Source organism: Puma concolor, chromosome A1, assembly GCF_028749965.1.
Source record: "Puma concolor isolate L17-30 chromosome A1, mPumCon1.1.hap2, whole genome shotgun sequence".
Classification (NCBI taxonomy): domain Eukaryota; kingdom Metazoa; phylum Chordata; class Mammalia; order Carnivora; family Felidae; genus Puma; species Puma concolor.
In genome coordinates this window covers 159,119,668-159,141,718 of record NC_141667.1, presented here as the reverse complement: position 1 = coordinate 159,141,718, position 22,051 = coordinate 159,119,668, and the positions used below count along the sequence as shown (strand labels likewise).

The 22,051-nt window shown below is 60.3% G+C and overlaps 1 protein-coding gene across 1 annotated transcript in view; it reads right to left on the bottom strand.

Moving 5' to 3' along the window:
- Positions 1-6,020: 6,020 nt before the first annotated feature.
- Positions 6,021-22,051, bottom strand: part of GAS6 (growth arrest specific 6) — a 33,631-nt gene continuing 17,600 nt past the window's right edge. The window contains exons 5-15 of the mRNA XM_086707803.1: positions 20,411-20,533; positions 19,722-19,844; positions 16,776-16,898; positions 16,135-16,256; positions 15,625-15,743; positions 15,227-15,416; positions 13,460-13,624; positions 12,125-12,293; positions 9,309-9,481; positions 7,516-7,744; positions 6,021-6,486 (exon numbers count right to left, since the gene is read on the bottom strand). Coding sequence (XP_086563929.1) covers positions 6,332-6,486; positions 7,516-7,744; positions 9,309-9,481; positions 12,125-12,293; positions 13,460-13,624; positions 15,227-15,416; positions 15,625-15,743; positions 16,135-16,256; positions 16,776-16,898; positions 19,722-19,844; positions 20,411-20,533 — 1,691 coding nt within the window. The 3' untranslated portion in view covers positions 6,021-6,331. The remainder of the gene's footprint in view (positions 6,487-7,515; positions 7,745-9,308; positions 9,482-12,124; positions 12,294-13,459; positions 13,625-15,226; positions 15,417-15,624; positions 15,744-16,134; positions 16,257-16,775; positions 16,899-19,721; positions 19,845-20,410; positions 20,534-22,051) is intronic.

The following is a 22,051-nucleotide window of genomic DNA, read 5'->3' as shown; positions in this document are numbered from 1 at the left end:
GTGCGGGCGACACGGTGGGCCAGGCCACGGAGCTGGCTGGTTGGCTTGGTTAGAACGGCAGTTTGCTCGGAGCCGCCTTTGGCTACTGTGAAGTGAGGCTCCTGCACCCTGACCGGGTGGTGGCCCCGCACAGCCCTGCGCAGACTTCCTCCTGGAGGGGGGAGGCGGTGCCCACCCTCGGGGTTTGCACCCCGGAAACAACAGCTTTGTCCTTCAAAGGAAGTCCCGCTTATTAGTGGCAGGCAGGAAACAGGGCCGCGTCCTGGCCCGCAGGCAGCCTGCACTGGGGGATCTGAGGAACGGACACAGAAGGGGGGCCCGGGCACCAAGGCCTGAACCCCAGGCCTCTGTCTGCAGCTGCTGCATCTGGGGCCCCCCTCATCTGCCTGGAGTTTAGGAGCCAGCACGGTCTGGCCAAGTCGGGGGGCCTTGGCAGTCTGAGGGGTTGGACCCACTTGGTGAATTCTCTGCCGTGTGGGTGCCTGCATGGGGAACAGAGGCTGGCCCCCAGCCCTGCCCCCCACCCCCCCAGCACCCACTGGGCCTGCGGGCTCATGTGTGCCTCCCTGGGCCTGGGGCTCCTGCCTCATCAGGACCTGCCCTGCTTGGAGGCCGCAGAGCCACTGGGTGGCCCACGTGGCCGCAGGCCGGTGTCGACTGGAGCCGGGCCGCCAGCTCCAGACGGCGTCCAGGTGCCATGAGACACAGGGACAGCGTGTGACCTCTGCGCTCGACCCGGTTAGAGCCACGTGGCTGTGTCACTGGTTCCCAATATTGTTGATGCCAGCGTCACCCAAACAGCTTCTATCTGCCCTGTGAGCCCTAAACTGATAAAATCTATCAACTCCGGGGCCAGCGGTCTGGCTCTTGCCCACAGGAATGTCTTCATCCTGGGCCCTGGCCACAAAGAATGTGGACAATTCAACTCCCAGCCTGGTGGTGGCTTCAGGCTGCCCCTCAGTCCCCAGGACAGCACCTCACCCCTGCACGCTGAATGTGTCCCCACCTGACACCCCCCCCCCCCCACCAGTCCCCAGGACACCTCCTCAACCCTGCACATGCCTGCCGGTGCCTGGCCTGCAGTGCGTTCTGGGTACCATCCCCTGAGAGAACCCACCTCCGCCAAAGACTTTCCCTTTACGTGGACAGACCCTGGCCAGTCTCTGCCTGAGCGTAGATGCTTCGTGGGACCTGGCCTGGCAGCTCTGATGGGGTGGGTGTTGCTGGGGCCTCTCCCTCAGCCCCTCCCTCTACTGAGCTACCACACTTTCTCGAACACTGACTACTGTTGGCACTCAGCAGACCCCAGCTGGAGGCTGGGTACAGGGCTCCCTGTTGGTGTGATAGAAACGTTCTGGAACCAGATGGTAGTGATGGTTGCATAGTCTTGTTAATGTATAAAACCCACTGACATGTACGTTGTTGAAGGGGGAGTATTATGGCATGTGACTTGTATTTCAGTGAAAAGGGGGCAGAAAAGTACAGTATCAACCCACGCGAAGCACGCGGAGCAGAGCCAGGAGTGTGGCACGTGCCTGGTTCACAAGAACAAAACCCTCATCACCGTGAAGAACGACTCTTGGCTGAGCAGATGCCCTCCGAGCTGCAGGGGAAATGCTCGGCCGAGCTGCCATCTGCCCTACAGAAAGAGGAAAAGGTCTAGGAGCAGAGGCCTCGTTCAAGTCGTGGCTTCCCAGGTGCCCACGTTACATGTGCAGGTGTGTCCTCTTCCCGTGTCCTACCTAAAGCCATTGAATTATGGAATTTAATATACACGAAAGAATGCTTAACACAAACGTATAAGGCGGTGCTGCTGACACAGAAGGGATAATGAGACGGGCCAGGAGTTCAGGCGCCCCAGAGCCCAGTTGCTCCCTCCTCTGCCCCAGTGCGGGATTTTGTGTGGACATGTTTCCAACTCCTTTGGGTCAATGCCAAGGAGCGTGACTGCTGGACTGGGTGCTAAGAGTGTGTTTGGCTTTGTGAGAAGCCCCTGGACAGTCTGGCGAGGCGGCCGCACCATTCCGCACTCCCAGCAACACAGAGCAGGGCTCCTCAGGGCGCTGTGTGTGCAGCGGGGTCCTCGTGGGTGTGCGACAGGGTCTCCTGGTCATGTCCGTGTGCCGTCCCTGTCCCCGGACGGCGAGGAACGCTTCTCGTGTGCTCAGCTGTCAGCTGCGTGCCTTTTGGGGTGTCTGTTAGGGTCTTTGACCCATTTTTTAACGAGTTGTTTTATTGTTGAGTTTTGAGAGTTCTTTGTATATTCTGGATCTCAGTCCCCTACCAGATGTGTCTTTTGCAAATACCTTCTTCCCAACTATGCTTGTCTCCTCCTTCTGATGCTGTCTTCTTCAGAAGTCTTTGTTGGAGCCCAGCTTGTCCATTGTCTTTCACGGATGGTGCCTTTGGTGCTGTGTCTACAAAGTCATCACCGTGCCCAGGCCACCCAGGCTGTCTCCTGTGCCCCCATCCGGGGCGCTATACTTTTGCCTTTTCCGTGTAGGTATGTGATCCACTCTGAGTTGTGAAGGTGTAAGGTCTGTGTCTGGATTCATTTCTCGGCACGTGGACGTCCAGACGCTCCCGTGCCATTTGTGGAGGGGACTGTCTATATGTCTATATGGGTTCCTTTGCTCCTTTGTCAAAGACCAGTGACTGTGCTGATGTGGGTCTGTCCATGGGCTCTCTGTTCGCTCCGCTGACCTGTCTGTTCTTTCGGCAGACCCAGCCTGTACTGACCGCTGCAGCTTTGCACAGGTTTTGAAGTCAGATAGCCTTGGCCTTCTAACTTGCTTCTTCAAGTTCTTGATTTTTAGTGTAGCTGAAGTTTTACATCTTTTCCTGTTATTGGAGCATTTTGTGTTTTAAGAAATAGTTCCCTACTTCAGGTCATGGTAATACTCTTCTGTCACAAGGCTCAGACTAGTCCGTGTAAATGGCCACAGAGTAAACATTGCTGGTTTAGGGGGCCAGGAGGTGTGTGGCAACCACTCGGCAGTGCCATTGGGGAACAAAAGCAGGTGTAGACATGTGGCTGTGTTCCAGTGAGCTTTATTAACAGAGAGAGAGGGGTGGACCACACTGGGCCCACAGGCTGTAGTTTCACATTTCTAAGTGCTTTATAAATTACTTTTAGATTTAAATATATTCTCTACCTTGTGTTATGTGAGATGGAGGTAAAAATTTCCTTTATCTTTAATGCAGTGGTTTCAACAGGGATGATTTTGCACCTGGGGGACATGTGGCAGTGTCTGAGAGGGTTTTCATGGTCATGAGTGCTGTGGCCAGGCCGGGGGGTGCAGCCAGCTCCCAGACAGCAGGGATGCCACTAAATGACCCAGAATAGCCCTGCTCGTAAATAAGACTCCCAATCAATAGTATCCTAAACACACAGAACAAAAAAACAAAATTATTGTGGCTCTTCTCATTAAAAGCAAAAAAGCACCTTAGACCATAAATGTGTAGACAGCATAATCCATTCCTCACTCTATCTCCATGGTGCAAAATCAAGTGTGTCCTATCCTCCTCCATGAGGCAGATTCAGGCTCATCCAGCCCCACGTCCACGGCCCACAGTCGGGGTCCCCCCAGCCCCGCGTCCACGGCCCACTGTCAGGGTCCCCCCAGCCCCGCGTCCATGGCCCACTGTCAGGGTCCCCCCAGCCCCGTGTCTGCGGCCCACTGTCGGGGTCCCCCCAACCCCGCGTCCACGGCCCACAGTCAGGGTCCCCCCAGCCTCGTGTCGGTGGCGCACAGTCAGAAGGATGGAGCTCCGTGTGCTGCAGACCCCTCAGCAGCTGGCCCGCCTGGACTGGGCAGAGGTGAGGACACCAGTCTGCCGGCACAGCTGGGGAATGCACCCTGCCCTCAGCTCCATGCTGCTACCTATGGGCTTGTTCTCGGCAGCAGGGGTTCTGCTGGTGTAGTCTCAGGAAACACATTTGTGCCCATGTCTCCCTGGACAGAAGAGGACTCCGTGGTGGTCAGAATCCCCCTGAGCCATGGCCTCTGTTGTGTGTGTGCTCTCAGCTCTGGCTGCCCTGGTCTTCTCAAGAGATTGGGGCTGGCTCGGGAAGCATTCCACAGGAACATTCCAGAGCTGCCTCCACGGTGAGGGAAGCCAGACAGCACCAGGGGAACGGTGCAGTGACAAGCCGATCCGGCCCCAAAGCTACTTTGGGCTCCCGGGGCCTCATGAGACCAGCTGGTGGGCAGTATGGGGCTCTCCTGGGGGCGACAGGCAGAACTCGTTTTCCACACTGAGAGTCGCTGGTGCTGGGGTCGTCTGGCTTGCAGGGGTGGTGGTGGTGGGGGCCTTCCTGCCTGTTGAGCAGGCAGGGTCCAAGCCTTGGTTGTCCTGGTCAATGCCAAACCCCCAGGAACTGAACTCTCACCCCCCAGATGGACGGTGTCTCCAAGTCCTGGCCCAACCAGCTCAGCCCCACCCGACCACCTGCCCGTTCCAGAGCCGCGGATGGACTTGGGGTCCCCATATGGTGCAAGCTGGCATGCTTGTCCACCCTGGTCACAGACCACAGAGCAGCCCGTGGACACGTGGCCTTCAAGGTCACGGTTCCCCCGCATCCCTTGTTTCCCATGTGGAAACCTAACTGAAGAGTCTCAGACTAGTTTTTTCAAGTCCTGAGTCAACAGAACTTGCGCCCTGATGCTGCCACTCAGGAAAACAACAGAAAGGACGCAGCCGGGAGGGCAGTGGTGGTTGGGCCGGGGGGTCCCAAGGACACAGTGAATGTGCTGGGACTAGTGGCCACCCTACGTGGCCAGGCCTGCCTGCCAGAGCCTGTGGGCCTTGCCGCGTCCTTGCCCTGGACCTGCAGCCTTCTGCAGTTACCTCCAAGGTGAGCTTGGTCCGGGGAGGGGTCCCTGCGGGCAGGTGTCTGTGATGGCCATCAGCTCCCTCACTGAGTCCTGGAGAGCCCTCCAAGGGCAGGCCAGCTGTGGATGCACAGGGATACTCCCCCTGCCCTCACCAGGGTGCAGTGGGGGGTCACCCAGCTTGCCAGTCCAGCAGGGACTCCCGGCACAGTGCTTGAGGCCATAACGTTTTCTAGAAATCTGGAAAGAGGCCTCTCTGCTTCCAGTGGTGCACGGCTCACTTTGCCTCTCGTGTGATGATCACTGAGCCCTGCTTCCTCCGGCTTCTCTTGCTTCTCTCTGGGTCAGGTGGTGACTTAGACTCATTCGACACAAGAGACCATTCGGTGCTCGGCTGATAGAGCTTTCAGGGATCACTGTGTCCCAGGGAATGACAGGCTGGGGGACCCTCGGCTGCCATCTGCAGGGTAACATGTAAAAGGAAACCCAGAACCTGCCCCACAGCCCAGAACATTCTCTGGTGTTTGGTGTTTGAAGAAAAAAAATCTCAGTCTTGAGGAGACTGTCATTGAGCACGACGCCCAGTGGACACTGAAAACGTCCCTGGCACATTCTGCATGAACACCACATGGCCACCGGCCACGGGGCGGGCGCCCTCCGGTGCAGACAGACATGCTGTAGCCCTAACCTTGGGGCTGCTCTCCGCACCCCCACCCCCGCCAGGCCTCGGTGACCTTGGTGCGTGCTGACAGCTCTGGGGCCCCAAGTGTGTTTTCCAGGGGGGGTCTTCCTGGGCTCAGTGGGCTAGGGGTCATCGCCTCCACTCCATCTCCTGGTGCCAATTCCAGCAGCCCCACCGCAGAGCAGGGACCTCCCAGAATAGAGAAAACAGGGATTCCCTTTACATACAGAGAAAGAGGGAGGCTCAGAGGTGAATGGGTTTGTCTGGGGGAAAAGCAGCAGGTGCTGGCTGACCTTGATGCTGGAGGAGTGGCCAGGGCCCCCTGCCTCTGCCTGGGCTGCATCCACGGCACAGAGAGCAAGGTGGCAGCTCCCAGAGCCAGGGGTGGTTGAGGGGTGGTGGAGAGGGCACCTGGGGCAGAGGCTGGCACTCGGGACCCTGTGCCGCTGATGCTGGCTGCCAGGCACTAATGGGCAAAGACTGGAGCTGGCAGCACAGTTAGAAACGGTTCTGTAGATGTTTTATTTTTCCATGTTTTCAGGCCAGAAAGAAGCATTTGGTAATAAAAATAACAGAATTATTTTCCTGGGTCTGCTCCGGTGAGCGCCAGCCTCCTGCCTCCGGCCTCCCGCTAGGAGGCTTTGGGGGTTGGGGCTGCAGCTTCGGGTCACTAATACTAGTCCCCTCAACTATTTACACGTATGTTACAAGGCAAAGAACAGTCTCGGAGAAAGCGGCCTGCAGGGGTGCGGGGTCCGGAGAGGCTCACGCGGGCAGGTGGGTGGGGTCACCGCAGCCTTCTCTTCCTGCTGCTCTAGGGGCTGGCCTGCTCGACGGGGGGGCAGGAGTGTGATGTGATGTCACTGTGCTTGTAGGCGGCCTCGTCCAGGTCCAGCGTCTGCTGGTTGACCTCCAGGGTCATGCAGCCGCGGTAGAAGGCCGTGACTGGCGCTGAGGTCACAGGCACGTCTGGGCCAGTGGGGAAAGAACAAACAGCATCTTAGCAGGCGAGCCACCCGTCCATCTGGAGCCTGGGCGGCCCACCCACCACGTCCCCCGCCTCGCTGCTGCTCCCAGGCACCCCTGGGCCCTTCTCCGTCCTGGCCTTTTGTCCTCAAGGGCATGGATTCCTTTCTGTCCAGAACAGCACCAGCTCGGCCAATGCCCACAGACACCACTGAACACCCGGCCAGGTCCCCAGGAAGTGCACACGAACAGTCACATCAGTAAATCAGTGTTATCTCCTTCTTGGCCCAAATGAGTCACTCAGGCTGCGGGGTTCCCAGTCCATCGTCTTCAAGAGCTTGTTTGTTAAAACTAAATGGAGTGTGTGTTTGGCAGCCAAGGCAGGAATCGTGCATTCTGCACAAAGGAGAACCTGCACTGGGCTGTGCGGGGGCGCACGTCAGCCTTTCAACCACCTTTCTACCACTTTGCCCCGATCACTTGGCTCACGACCACGGGCAGTCACGTTCTGCCTGGTCAGGAACGGGTCCCCAGTCTGCAGGAGGTGGCCGTATGCCAGCACTTCCTGGGGTACAGAGGACTCTGTCCCCAGAAGCTGCATGTTAGGACAAGGAGGCGGGTTGGTGAGGGCCTTGGCCAGAGCCTCTGTCTGACGCATGCTCAGGTGGGCGCTCTTGGAGGACACAGGTGCAGCATGTTCAGGCTGACACCCGTCCCCACTAAGCATGGTCTCGGACTCAACCCCTGAACTGCCCAGCTGGTGCTGATAAACACAGCCATCACAACGCCCGTCAAGAGGTGCACCTGCATTTTTCTCTTCCTCTAAAACACAAGTTCTTTCTGGACAGAAATGCCCTGGCCCAGTCTAGAGCCAGCGCGTTGAGGACGGTCAGACAGCTGGTGTTCCTCCCCCTCCCCACCGAGCGCCCCTCCTTCCCCAAGTGCCCCTCCCCCCAGCACCCCTCCCTCCCAGAGCACCCCTTCCCCCCCCCCCAGTGCCCCTTCCCAGGTGTGCAGCCCCAGGAGCCCTACCTGGAAGTCCGCCAACAAAGGTGAGCACAGAGCCCTGTAGGTGCCTCTCGAGCACGGCCAGGCTCTCCTGCAGCCCCGCGGCGCTCACTTCGCTCTGGCCCCTGGTGCCATCCACCTCCAGGGTGGCCTCACCCTTCTGCACAGAGACGGCCACTCGGTGCTCCTGGCCGTCACAGACCTTGATCTCCATCAGGGCCAGGGTGACTCCCTCCACAGCCAGGACGACCAGCTGTGGGGAGACATGCACCTGAGCAGGCCGGCCTCCTGCCCTGTCTCCCATCACTCGAGCCCTGGGGCGGGGGGGGGAGGGGGGGGCAGTGTCCCTGCAGCCTGCACTCTGCGGCCCACTGGTGCAGGACTCAGTTTCCAAGTGTGTAAGATGGGGGCGGGGGGGGGCGCCACACCCTCCAGTCATCCAAGTGGGGGTGCTGCCAGTGCGGCCATGATCCGGAAGTGGGACGTGGCCACTTCCTCGACGTGAAACTGCCCCATAGGCCACAACGCAGTGGTGGGAGGTGCGGGGCAGTAAGTGCAAGCATCCCAGAAGGCAGCTGGCCCTATGCATATGGGGATGCTCTCACCAGACAGAACAGCCTCCAACAGCCGGGAACAGAAACACGCTCCCACAGCGGGGAACAGAAACACACACTCCGGTAACGGGGAACAGAAACACACTTGGAACGGACATGCTCCAAAAGCAAGGAACAGAAACACGCTCTGAAAGCAGGGAACAGAAACACACCCGGAACAGACATGCTCCGAAAGCAGGGAACAGAAACACACACTCTGGTAACGTGGAACAGAAACACACTCTGACAGCAGGGAACAGAAACACACTTGGAACAGCCACGTTCCAAAATCAGGGAACAGAAACATGCTCCAAAAGCAGGGAACAGAAACACGCTCTGTAATCAGGGAACAGAAACACGCTCTGACAGCAGGGAACAGAAACACATTCGGAACAGACACACTCCGAAAGCGGGGAAGAGAAACATGCTCTGACAGCAGGGAACAGAAACACACTTGGAACAGACACGCTCCGAAAGCAGGGAACAGAAACATGCTGTGACAGCAGAGTTTGGCCTGGTGTCTCTCATTCTGCACCCCGGACAGTGAGCACTATTGTGTGGGAGCGCCAAGCTGTTTGCAGGCAGGCTGGGGAAGGAGGTCTGGTGTGTGGACTGGTGTTCAGTGGTGGTGGGTCTGGATGTGGCCCTGCTACTGCCCGGTCCTGGGAGCCTAGGGCTGGACCATCTGGGGAGGCAGGCTGGCTCGGTGCGCATGCACCCTCCTGGTCAGCCGGGTCCTCATGCTTTGGATAGAGGCAAGAGCATAAAAGCTCCTTCCACAGCCTCCTCGCTGTTCCCTAGGAAACAGTGGGTCCCACATGGCAAGAGTCAGCATGGCTGGGTGTGAAGGGTTGGCTGAACCCGGGGCTTGGCCTGCATCCCCCAGAGTTTTGGGCTGGGCCTGCACATCTGAGCTGGCAAGGGAAACTGGAAGCCTGAGTTTGTTAGTGAAGTGGTCACAAGTGTGAGTGACTGATGCACATCATCCTAAACGGCCAAGTCGGCCGAGTGTCTGGTGGGAAATGGCCCCGCCACACAAGTGCTCCCAGGCTGCGGCCCACACGGCTCTGACCACAGGTTGTGTCGGGTGACCTCGGGTCAACAGAGTCCCCGGCCGTGTGGCCGTTGGACTCGCGAGGGCCGCGTGACGCCGGGGCAGGGCTTCCCGAGGCAGGAGCAGGGGACCCGCCCAGGAGGGGAGGCCTGGGAAGCAGCGAGTGGTACCTGCTTCTTGAGCTTCTTGGTGGAGTGGTAGTCAACCAGGGCCACGGAGAGGGCGACCACGTGGTCGCCGCCCACCAGCGCGAGCAGCACCCCTGTGTCAGTGGCGGGGCGGATCCAAGCCACGACCTCTATTTCCCAGGCTGCCTCGGTGCCGACGGCCGCGGACGTCCGAGCTGCGGTGAGGGCGGCACATCAGAAGGCGATCCGGGTGGGGCAGGACGCGGTGAGTGGGGGTGGCCTCGGAGGGTAGGCGGGGTGACCGCGAGAGGGCCGTCCCCGTGGGGGGCTCCTGACCCAGGCTCTGGGCCCCTGAGGAGCGGCTCCTGCCCCTCCCTGCCCGCTTTCCCCCCAGGACGGGCCAGAGCATCGCCCGCAACCCCACCGCGCCCCGCCTGTGTCCCTCAGGCGGTTTGACAAGGTCGGAGGTGCTTGGAAGACGCTGCACCGAGCTCCATCCCCACAGACCACACGGTTTCACGTGAGGCGAAGCGTTGCTGCCATTCTACTGCCTCAGCCGAGTGGCTCCTCACTTAGGCGCCTTATGTATACACGGCCTACATGACGTCGTACGTGTGCTAAGTGTGTGGTGCAGAAACGATGCACGGGGGCCTGAGCCAAGGCGTGTCAAATGTCCCCACGTGTCCTGCGTGGACAGTTCCAGAAGACATATTTTGGTAGAAAGGGCTGGACTGTGGTTGTGTGAGGACAAATATGACACCACATTTCCTCCCTACACTTGAATCATCTGACGACCAGAAGCCCCTTTGCTCCGTGGTTGTAAGCGCCTTTGTCTCAGAAGATCTTCCAAGTCCTGACGAAGGAGCCCGTTCGGCCCTCTGGTGCCGCAGCAGGGGCCGTATCCATCGGAGCTCGGGCGCCCTGGCCACAGGCCGGCTGGCACCACAGTGAACCATGACCTGGGCTCCTGGCTGCTTCCACTGGACTACAAGCACTGCAAATCATCTGTGCGTCCCCCGACCCTAAGTGGGGCTTGTTACAGTCTGTTCCTGATAATCATTCACTGAATCCAATGGGCGCAGAACTGGAAAAAGCAGCCAAAAAACAAAAACAAAAACCAGTGATCTTCTCCGTGGCCAAGTTTCACCTTTATTCTTGATGGAAGAGAGGAGTGTTTCCTGGCCCTGAATTTTCCCCGAGACGGGACCGGTGCACTGTGGGGGCGGAATCTTCTAAGGCACCGGAGCCACGGCTGTGCTGAGAAGCCGTGGGGAAGATGGTCTCCCCCTGAACTGCTGCTTGGTGCAGAGGCTGTGACTCTCAGGGAGGCTTCTCTGTTCTAAGATGCGACTGTCTGAGGTTATGAGAGACGCATCGAGTTCTAAGTGCCATCTGGCCTTTGCTGTCATAGAACTGACTGCCCCAAACCAGTCCGTGTGGACAGTGCACAGACCGTGGTATGCACAGGTCTGTGTTACAACAGAAAACGTCTGTGATACTCAGAAGAAAAGTAATGAAATGTTTTGTGATACCAGATTTTACCCTGAACATTATGATGATGTTCTACATCTTCCTGTTTAACAATGAGACCAAAGGAATAACGTGTATGTTGTTACCGGCTGGTTCTTTCCTCAGAAACACCTAGTACTTTCGACAATGAAAGCAAAGATACAGGTGGGGGGTGACCCAAGGTCCTGAGAGGACAGCCTGCCTCACTGAGGGTAGAGGAGTGGGCCCCCGTAGCCTCCCAGTGGGAGGGGTCATGTGGTCTGTGGTGGGGGTGGCAGACGGGAGCCTAACATAACCAGCTCGCCATCTGGGGAGAGAGGGTCTGCAGGTGGCCCGTGGAGACAGGGAGGACAGAGCCAGACCCCAGGAAGGAGCCAGGGTGCACTGGGGGGGGGGGGGGGGGGGGCCCGCCTGGACCGCAGTGTCGGCTGGGAGCAGGGAGACACCTGTGAGGCCACCAGACACACAGGCTGTAGACGTGGGGTGGGCGGGGGGGCACCTGGGCCCGTGAACCCGCCAACAGGGTCCACACAGTCGCGTGCATGTGCATTTTCCTGGGCCTGGGACCTGGCTCTCCTGATTCTCTGGGCACAGTGACAATAATTTAGGGCTCCAGGTCTCATGTGCTCAGGAAACAAGGTTAATTTTAAACCTAAGTAAGAGAGAGGAGGGAAAATCCCTTGGTCCCAGGGTCAAACAGAACCACTCAGCGGTCACCACTGACCCACGCTGTTCATGCCAGCACCCTGAGCTCTTTTCCCACCAGCTGGCGATCGAGGACGCACAAGATTTAGAACTTCAGTCCCAGGTAAAGTCTGTTTCTGAGACTGTTCCTCTGTCAGCATGAGCGGGTTGTTCGTTGTGTTGTGGCCCTCCAAGGTGGCTGTGCCGCTCTTCTCTCCTTTAACACTAGAGCTCTCCAGGGGCCCTGAGACGGCCCCTGTGACTCCAGGGTGCTGCCCCTCAGGGTCCCCGGGACGGCCCCTGTGACCTCGGGGCGCTGCCCCTCGGGGTCCCTGGATGGCCCCTGTGACTGGGGTGCTGCCCCTCATCCGCTCCTCAGGATGCTCTGACTGCAGAGTCAGCCATGTTCCCCACAGCCGGCGTGGACACACCTTCACTCATCTCGTCCAAGAACCGTCTGTAGGCATCCTCTCAGATCCTTCATGTCCTCCTGCCTGCCCCGGTACCAGCACGGCCGCAGTCTTCTCCCATCTGTCCCGTCCTCCTCACTGGCTGACATGAGACCCAGAGTGGGAGCAGCTACCTGCGAGGTGGCTTCCTGCCTCGTGTATTTCTCACTGCCTGTTGTCTGGAGGCCCAGCCCCAGCCCGGGAGCCCACACTTACTGTAATCGAGGCTGTAGAAGGCAAAGCCGGTCCCGGGGTAGAAGGACCCTCTCTCCGTCACGGAGAAACACTGCATCTTGGAGTTTGCTTTCACCGTTTCTTGGATGGTGGTGTCCTCGCCACTCAGCCAGTTCCAGCTCCTCATACAGCCATCTAGACGGGGGTTTATCTGGGAAGACAGAGAAATCCACGTGGCTTCCTGGGACCACAGAGACTCCCAGATACCATGACGAGGTGCCACGTGGTAGAGCGTGGGATGCCCTCTGGGCTCAGGCATGTGGAAATCTGCCAAAAGATGAACAATTCCTACCTGTAAAGATGACTTATTTCCCTAAAGGGCTCCACACTGGGCACGATGACTCCTTGCAGGAGGCCCAGCACTCGCGGCTGGTCCTCCTGCCATGCGTCGTGCACGGACGCCCACCTTCTGTGGTCGCACGCTCACTCCCAGAGCAGAGCACTGGCCACCCCCGGGAGGACGTGGGACGAGGTGATGTGAGCAGTGGTACCTGGTACCTATGGAACTGAGTCCAGGGGCTGGGAGTGCCAATTCTAGTGCACCAGGCATGTGCTACACGCTTTGGAGCAAATCGGGTCACCCCTGCCTGTATCTGCAAAGTGAGGAGGCGTAAGCAACTGTGGGACCCCCTGGAATGGAGACTGGCACCCCCTACCGGGATTCCGGCCACTGACGGCCACGCGCTGGGTGACGGGGAGATATCTACCGACCAGGGTGTGGGCTGTGGTGCAGGAAGGGTGAGGTCGGGCAGAGCTTCGAGGTGGACTAGTACTGACCTCTTCCACTTGGGTGGAAGTCCCAGCAGGACTAACAACCCAACTGTTCTTGGAAATTGTCAAAAAAGTTGACTGTGTTTTTTAATTAGAAAAAAGGTTTTTTTTAATGTTCATTTTTGAGAGAGAGAGAGACAGCACACAAGCAGGGGAGGGGCAGAGAAAGGGAGACACAGAATCGGAAGCAGGCTCCAGGCTCCGAGCTGTCAGCACAAAGCCCAATGCGGGGCTCCAACCCATGAACCGTGAGATCTGAGCCAAAGTCGGATGCTTAACCAACTGAGGCACCCAAGGCGCCCCTTGAGCGTTCTTTTTGCTCAAAAATAATTTCATTGTGTCTCATTTTTCATGTGAAATAGGCATTTTTGTCATCACTTTAGATGAAAACTAAAGCTACTCTCACAGGGAGAGGCGGTGCACACATGCTTGCTGACTTCTGGGAAGCCACCGCCTAAGCCTGGGAAGCACTAAACACAGCAGCTCGCGGGCTCGCCTGTCCTGATGGGTCCTGCACTCCCACTCCAGGCTGATGATGGTACTTACTGGCTGGACCAGGTCCTTCTCCTTGAAGGGAATGCCTCCCACGGTCAGGTTCAGATGATACAGTCCTCTGTCCAGCTGAAACAGGTCCCCGGCCACCGCGATCTTCATCACGGCATCCTTGTTCACCTTGATGACCAGATTCCGGTCCAGCTCCTCCACAGAGATCTGAAGGAAACCAGGGCCGGAGAGGCGGGGTGCACCTTCACCCGGGATCCCCGGCCCCGGGGCTCACGCGCACATCTCCCTGTCCCCCGTGTGCCAACACAACCTCCCTCCAGCCGGGGTGAGGCTCCAGTTCCCAAAAGGCCCCCAGCACTGGCTTCTCCCTTCGCTCCTCCTCCTCCAAGTGAAGCCCCTCGAGCCGCGTCCCTTGCCCCATCCTGGCGCCTCTATAAGCCCTGCCGGGAGCTGCCTCCTGGGAGCAGGAACCCCGCCTGACATCACTGTTTTGGTGCCTCACTTCTCCCACCCACAGGGGCCCCATCAAAGGCAGGGGGCACGTTTCTAACTCCCAGCAGGTAACTAAGTGTCTGGCACGGACCGGATGCTGTGCGTGAATTCACATGGACTCCAGAAGTTTGCATCTTTCCTCCTTTCCAAGCAGGAGAATGTAGAAACCTCTCTCTACACTCTGTGTTCTCCTAACCCTCCAGAGGTCCATCAGTTTCCTTTTTGGTTAAAACGGGAAACTTGTCGGTACTTGGGTCAGAGTGTGGTCAGGAGGACACGGTGTCCGTGAGGGGGCTGCAGGGGCAAAAGCAGGTCAGGAGGGGTGGCTGCAGGGGCTGCCAATGAGCCGACCCCGCTGACCCCACCCTGAGCAGCCAGTTCATGCACCAGGCGGGGGCAGCTGTGCCAGTCACCTGTCACAGGCCCTGCGTGCCCCAGCTTTCTCACCTGGGCGCCGCCACCCCCCTGGACCCCACACACCCCACGACCACAGGGGCCAGGCTGCCCGTTTGGAGCACGTGCCTCCCTGGGCCCTGAAGGAGGCCGCGTCCCTCTGGCTCCGTGGTCTTATCTGGGCTTTGCTGTCGGCACCCCTCCCGCAGCTCCGGAGACCCTTGTGCTGAGAGCTTGGGAAAGAAGGAAGGTGGCCTTACTTAACAGGGTGGACGCCTTAGCAGATGTCCCAGTGTTTTTATTCAGAAAGTCCTATTTTAACATAGCTTTTAAAGGGCAAAAGGATGCTCTTCTCTCCCAGGTGCTTACTAAGAGCCCACTTCCAACCAGGGCCCTCCAAACTTCAGGAAGGGTCCTGTGTGTCAGGCTGCTGTGCAGGGGGGTGCAGGCAGGGCAGTGGTGGGACACCTGCCTCTGGGGCTCTGGGTGTTCAGGGAACTCTCCAGAGGGAGGCACCCGTATGTGAGTGCGCCTGGGTCAGGGCGGGAAGGGCGCAGGTCCCGGGATGCTGCAGACACTTGGGCAGGAGCTGTGCCTAGATTTCGGCCCTGGACCCCCAGCTTCAGCGCCACGGACATCCTGAGCTGGACAGTTTTCTGAGGTGGGGTGTCCTGTGCACTGCAGGGTGACCAGCAGCCCCTGGCCCCACCAGGAGCTGCTGTAATGGACAGAATGGTCTCGGGGACACAGCCAGGTGTCCCAGGAGGAATGGCCCATCGAGTGTGAACTTCCCAGGGGCCGGGGCCCATGCCACTGTGTGTAGTGTTCACCAACTGTCGGGTGCCTAAGCGCACGAGCAAACCCCAGGCCCTCCCCAGGAGTCTCTACGCCGCCCGGGCCAGGGGCGGGGGTGGCCACGCTCACCGTCTGCCATGTGCCATGGTTGATGACAGGCCCGCTGCTGGTGACTCGGCCGACACCACCGTAGCGGAGCTGCAGTTCCAGCCGGCCAGCCCGCAGGCCCAGCACGATCCAGGCACTGTCTTGATGACCTCCAGCAAAGAACAGGACCCCTTCGGGGTCAAAGGTCCTGAAGTCGAATTCAGCGAGCAGCCTGAGGGCCAGCATGAGAATCATCAGGTGACACACAGGCCCCATAGGACCCAGACCGACACGGGCGGGCAGGCACCCCGGGACTCCTTCCCCAGTGCCAGAAGCAGGCCCCGCAGTGGTGGGTGTCCATGCTGACCCAAAGCCTGGACTTGGCAGCGGGCTGCCGTGGATGTGCCAGGACCGCGGGGGGGCTGCGAGCTGCCTCCCACCTGGTGGGCTGCAGCCTTTTGAAGCGCAGTCTGATCACGGGGGTCCCGCTGAACATGCGGCCCAGGTACAAGGACTTCACGCTTTTGGCCACATTGAAAGGCACGCAGGGCAAAATGTCCTGTGGAACGGGGGCGAGGAGTGTCAGGTGGGGCCCACCTGGTTCCACCCCTCCTGGCCACACAGGGCTTGTCAGGGTCGCAGGTCGAGCCCCCCTCAGCCATTCTGCCACCCAGGTGCATAAACAGGAGGCAGATGGGTCCCCCAAATGTTGGAGTGGGATGAGCGGGTGTGGGCGCACCCCCAGTCTGGGGGCTCTGGCTGCACGCGCACTGGGCAGGGCCTGCTTTGGGTGCAGGCTGCCTGCTGGGCCGCGGGTAGGAAGCCGCCCTGGGGGTGTCACGCACAGGACAGACACACCCCCCCATCCCGCATCGCCACTGCCCTGGGTCACCAGCCCTCCTCCCTGAGAACGGTCTTCCCGAAGGGGGCGGCCGCCCCGAGGACACTACCTCGCAGGTGTTCATGTCCGGAGACAGCTTGAGGCCCCCACGCCCGTCACAGTGGCAGGTGTAGCCCCCTGGGGAGTTGACACAGGCCTGCTCACAGCGCCCCTCAGCACACTCGTCCACATCTGTGGCCACAAGGGAGATGGGCAAGCCTCACCTGTCTGGTCACACATGCGGCGTGCTCTCTACGGGCTCCACAGCACATGACTCAGGAGGCACCCACCCCCCACTGTGCCCACAGTGCTTCCCGGCAGGTCCAAGGAGCCGCTGGAATAAGCCAGCTGGTCAGCCACAAAGCACGTCCTCGTCTGAAGGGTCCACTGCCCCCGGGGCACGGAGGGTGTGAGCGGCTGCACATCCCCAGCTGTCCCCAGACACAGTAGCTGGAACTGAGGGCCACACACAAGCCCATCTGCTACGGCGGCACAGGGCGTACGGTCTGGGGCAGGTCAGAGAAGGTGCCGAGCTGCACTCAGAGGCAGCACAAATGCATGTGTGTATTGTACGCGCACATGTGTGCACACACGGCACGCACACTCATGTGTACACGAGCACACGTGCTCACAGGTGGGTGCGGTGTGTTGTGTGTGCACGCCTGCACGTGTGTGTGCGCCTGGTGCCGGTGGGCGGCTGGGAAGAGGTACCTTGACAGGCCTTCTCCTGGGGACTGAATGCATAGCCCTCATCACAGAGGCAGGCGTAGGAGCCCGGCAGGTTGCTGCAGCGCGCCTCCCCGCAGGCCCTGCCGTCTGCACACTCGTCCACGTCTGCAAGAAAACCAGCATGCTGGACCGGGGGGTTTCTGACCGCCATGGGGAGATGCTGTGGCGGGAGCACCGCGCATCGGGGGCGCAGCCCCCGGGGCAGACTAGGCCCACGCCCCCTCCGCCCAGCCACCGACTCGGCAGCCCCAGGCCCAGGCATTGGGGCCATGGGGGGCAGTTCCAATCGGTGTCCTGGACACTGGACAGGGCTCTGAGCACTGGAGCACAGGAGCAAAACCCCAGGGGCCTTCCGAACGGAGGGTACCCTGCGTCCCTGGAGCAACTCCCCCCCAGTGCCCCCGGGATGCCACCTGCATCTCCCAACTCGGCCTCCACTCACACCCTGGGTCTCTCCACCGGAATTCAAACACCACAGTATTGACAAGTTATCAAGGCCCTTCCTGAGGTTCCGTCCATCTTGCCCCTCCAGCAAACGACCAGCACAAAACTTCTGCAGTTAAAAACCCATTTCCTCCAGAGTCAGAAGGAACAGGTGGCCCGTGTCATTGCTACTTCAAACACCATGGGTCCTTACACGGCAACACAACACGTGTGTCTCTGAGCCCCACGCCATTCACGACTCCTCACGAGGGCAGCTAAACGCAGGCTTGCAGGTGCAGAATGAGGAAGACGTTGCTCACCGACCCCAAGAACGAGCCAGCAACCGCCCACGTCCCCCGAGAGACGGCGTGTGAAACCGCCAGGTTGCACCCGATCCGTTTCCAGCTGTGTGGACGCTTCTGAGCCTGGACTTCATTTCAGGAGCCAGGCAGGGCCAACCCCACGTCCAGAACCTTAGGAACCTGGCTCCCCCTAGTACGTGGGGCGTGCCAGCCACACCAGGGAGGACACCGCGCTCCCTGCTCTGCACTTACACTTGGCTGCAGGGCCCCGGGCCGCTCCGCACACAGGATGCCTCGTTGGCACAGGCTCTCTCTGAACATGGCCCATGAGGCCCTACCATGGTACCAAGGAAACCACAGGGACCCCCCACAGCCTCCGCAGCCTCTGTTGCTCATGACCTGGGCTTCAAGGGGTGCAGAGTCCCTGTGGGGCCTGTGACAGTGGAGGGGCCAGGGCGGGAGGACCCGAGAGCCCGCGGCAGCATAGGGAAAGGGCTCCCCTGTCCTGGCCCTGTGCCCACACGCCAGCACTTCCCAGGCCGGGAAGCCTCCCCATGGGAAACAGCGGACAAAGCTCCGGACCCCACGCGTCCACGTGGCCCCTTGCCACCTTCTTCTCCCACAGTGCCCATTGGCCACAGCCACAGAGCCTCTGGCAGTACTGTGGGCCGGGCTGGGGGCCCAGAGAGCTGAGCTCCAGCCTCTGGGCCCCTCCTCCCTACACCTCACATCCTGCCAACACTCTGCCCATTGGAGATGCCACTGTCGGGCAGTTGGTCACAGAGCACGGTGACTAGGAGCCAAAGCAGGTGAACAGTGTGCAGCATTGGCACGGGGGGGCAGAGAGCCTAGGCCCAACCATACTGTGTGCACTGCGGCCAAGAGGTCCTTGGGCCCAAAACAGGCTCTTATCGCCCTCCCCCTGCGGGGGCCCCCGGCCCACCTCCCAGCCATGCAGGCTGGGGACCCCTCCTTGCAGCCAAGGACAGATGATGGAGAGGCCTGGGTCCCATTCCCTATGCTGCTGGGGGGCCCTTGAAGTGGGGTGCAGCGACCCCACTCCCTCCTTCCCAGTATCTCGGGTTCTGACTGAGTAGAACAAGATGAAAAGTCCAGGCTCCACAGTGATAAGGCTCCCCATTCCCCACAGCCTCCCTTGCCTGCATCTGGGGGTCCCAAGGTCCCCAAAGAAATAGTTGATGACCAAGAGAAAGGGAGGTATGTGAGGACCGGACTCAGCAGGCACACCCTGAAACCTGGCAGCAGAGGTGGGGCGCCTGCCATCATGCTAATCATTACTCAGTCATGCTGAGGACAGCACCTTGCAGCCCGCTGACCCAGCAGGTGCAGAGTCCCGTCCCACTACCCTACACGCTGTTCTGGGGGCAAAGGCAAGGATGCAGGGAATCTCTGGGACCCCTAGAATCCTCACACATCATAGACTTGGCGAGCGGGTGGGAGGGAGATTCTGGTCACTCAGGGACTTCTGAGGAGGCTAATGCAGGACGTCCCCCATAGCACACGGCACATTTCCTGGGGGCGTCCAAACAGGCCATCTCCCCGCTGCCCTGAGAACCCTGCCCCTCGGCCCCAGCAGGTAGAGGTGCGCAGGCCACGGAGGGGCCCTTGCTCCGGAGGCTGCTTCCCCTTCAGTACCTCCATCTTGTTCCGGGGCAAGCCAGCAGCACTCAAGAAACGTCCCAGATTCCCAGGGACATGCCAGTGACAGACGTCAGCAGGTCCGAGTTGGAGGGTGGGGTGGGGGTGGGCGGAGAGCTGCCCCTGTGAAGTGGGGTGCCCCTGTTGTGCAGTAGGCTGGCCACAGCTTGCAGGATGCTGGGCCGCAGGGGGCCCGAGACAGAAGGGACGAGAGTTGCCTTCGGCTTGAGCCTTTGCCAGAGGGAAGCAAGCCGGGTGGGTGTGGATGGGGGCCGCCCCTGGGTCAGAGGGAGTGGCTGAGAGCCCGGTGACTCATCCCGGGTTGGATGCTGGGGCAGCTCCCGTGGCCGCTGACATGCCCGGGCATGTGCTCTGCGGAGGCCCCTCCCCCTCCTCCCGCCTTTGCAGGGACCCACAGCCTCTCTCGAGGTGACCACCAGCCTCAGCAATCTGGCCATCGTGCCGACTCTGGCAATTTGGCAGCTGCACAGACCGACGGGGAGGGCACGGGGAGGGCTCGGGGAAGGCTCGGCCCGGGCGTTACCTTGGCAGGTCCTGCTGTCCACCGAGAGCGCATAGCCACTGTAGCAGGCGCAGTGGAAGCTGCCGGGCTTGTTGAGGCATATTTGGTTGCAGCCCCCATTCTGCTGGCTGCACTCGTTGACATCTGGGCACAGAGCAAAGAGAGGCTGGGGAGCATGCAGAGGTGACGCACAAGCACCTGCACGCCTGTCCCCACAGGAGACCCCGCTGTGCCGAGGGCGGTGCCTGTCTACCGCGAGTGCGCACTGGAGGAGGGCAGGGCCCCGGGTGGCTTGGAGCAGCAGTGAAGGGGCCCCCGAGGTCACCAGGTCTTGGGGCGTTTTTCCTGCGGCTTCTTTGCTGACCCCCCAAAACTGCAGACAGGGAGGTTGGACAAGGCCCCACCCAGGGTCCCCAGGGGTAGCCCTACGGTGGCTTTTCTTCCAGTCCTGCCTGAGCCAGGCCACTGCCAGCACCTGATAGCTTCTCAAAGGTTGGACAGCGCCCTGTCCTTGGAGGCGAAAGCAGTGCCTCTCCATGTTCTTGGGGGACGTGAGGGGCCAAGGGGCCCCTCTCTCCTTTCTCCTCTGAGCCGGAGGGAGGTAGGCCGGCCATGAGGGGCCAGGTACCCGGACAGTCTGGGGCTCCTGCCTCCTCTGGAACAGGCCCTGCACATCCCCGGATGGGCTGGGGGCACAGGGGGGGCCTCACCTCTGTCACAGAGCCGCCCGCCCCAGCCAGCTCTGCACTGGCAATAGAAGTTGCCCATGAGGTCTTGGCAGACTTGGGTCCCCTCCTTGTTGCAGGGGTTTGGGGAGCACTGGTCAGGCAAGTCTATGTTGAGAAAAAGGAGAAAACATTCAGCTGGGAGGGAACGGCCAGGGGGCAGGCCCACCGAGGTGGGCCCAGACTAGAGGCATGGACCCCAGGTCTGGGCAGGAGAACAGTCATGGAGCAGGTGGGCCAGGCCCTCGTCTGTTCCAGGGAGATCTGGGTCAGCTTGTAGGGAGTGTCCACCTGCCTGCTGGGCCAAGGGCAGCAGAGGAGGACGGGGTGGGCCTGGCTGGGCCCCTTGTGCTCTGGCCTCCCAGGGAGCAGGCCCACAGACCCCTGGCTGACCTTAAGGGTCACATGAGGAACCCCCATCCCGGCCGACATCTCCACCGTCCCCGGCCAGGCGCCCCATCCACTCAAACCCCAGCATGCTCCCCGCAGGGCTTGGCGGCCACAGGAGCACCCCCACACCACCTGGCCGGATGTGGGACTGCCCAGGCCCAGGCTGCCTTGGCTCTCCCAGAGAGGGGTGCCGGCCGGCCCCTGCTCAGGGGGCGGTCTGCCGGCCAAGACTGTCAATCACCACCTGCTTCACAGGCTAGTTGAGACAGTCGCAGGGAGTGCCTTCCAACGACTTGGCATGTGAGCAACTTCTCACAGGCCGCTGAAGCCCAGCTCCAAGGTGCCATAGCTGCAGGGCCCGCCCACGAGCAGCCTGGCTTGCCTGGGTGCCCGTGCTGTGTGGGAGGGGCTGGCCAGGGGTCTCCAGGGGATTTCAGCACTGAGGCCCAGGCTGACCTCTGCCGCTCTCACTGTGCCCATGCTTGGCAGGCCCAGGAGATTTCTGGCCCTGCAGCCCTTGTGTGGGTCAGCTCTCGCCTTGGTTCCTCGACATACCTTGGCCAGCCTTCCCCTCCCCTCTTCCAGCATGGACACCTGCCTCTTCCAGCCTGGGGACAGCACTGGGCCTGTGGCTGAGGTCCAAACCCAGGGCCAGGGCTGGTAGACGGGCCGGGAGATGCCCAGAGTGCCCGCAGCAAACTCGCTGTCCCTCAGGCAGGTATCCTTCAGCGGTGTGGACAAAACCTTGCTGCTCTGGACCGCTTCCCTGTGGCCCTGGGGACTGTGGGCTCCAGGCTGGCCAGCTGACAGCCATCCCCAGGCCCGCAGGGGAGAGCAGGTCACTTTGTCACCCTTCCCAGGGCCATGCACCCCACAACTCTCTGATCAGGTCAATCACTTCTCTTGTATTTACATGTATATACATATTTTTAACATTTATTTGTGTTGGAAAGACAGCACGAGCAGGGGAGGGGCAGAGAGAGGGAGACACAGAATCTGAAGCAGGCTCCAGGCTCCAAGCTGTCAGCACAAAGCCCGATGTCGAGCTTGAACCCGCGAACCGTGAGATCATGACCTGAGATGACGTCGGACGCTTAACTGACTGAGCCACCCAGGTGCCCCACTTCTCATTATTTATGGAGAGAGTAGCCCACACAACGTGGCGGCTGGGCAGGTGGAGAGGCTCGTCAGACTCCCGGGTTTTCCAGCCTCTTCTCTGCACGAGCCAACAGGGCC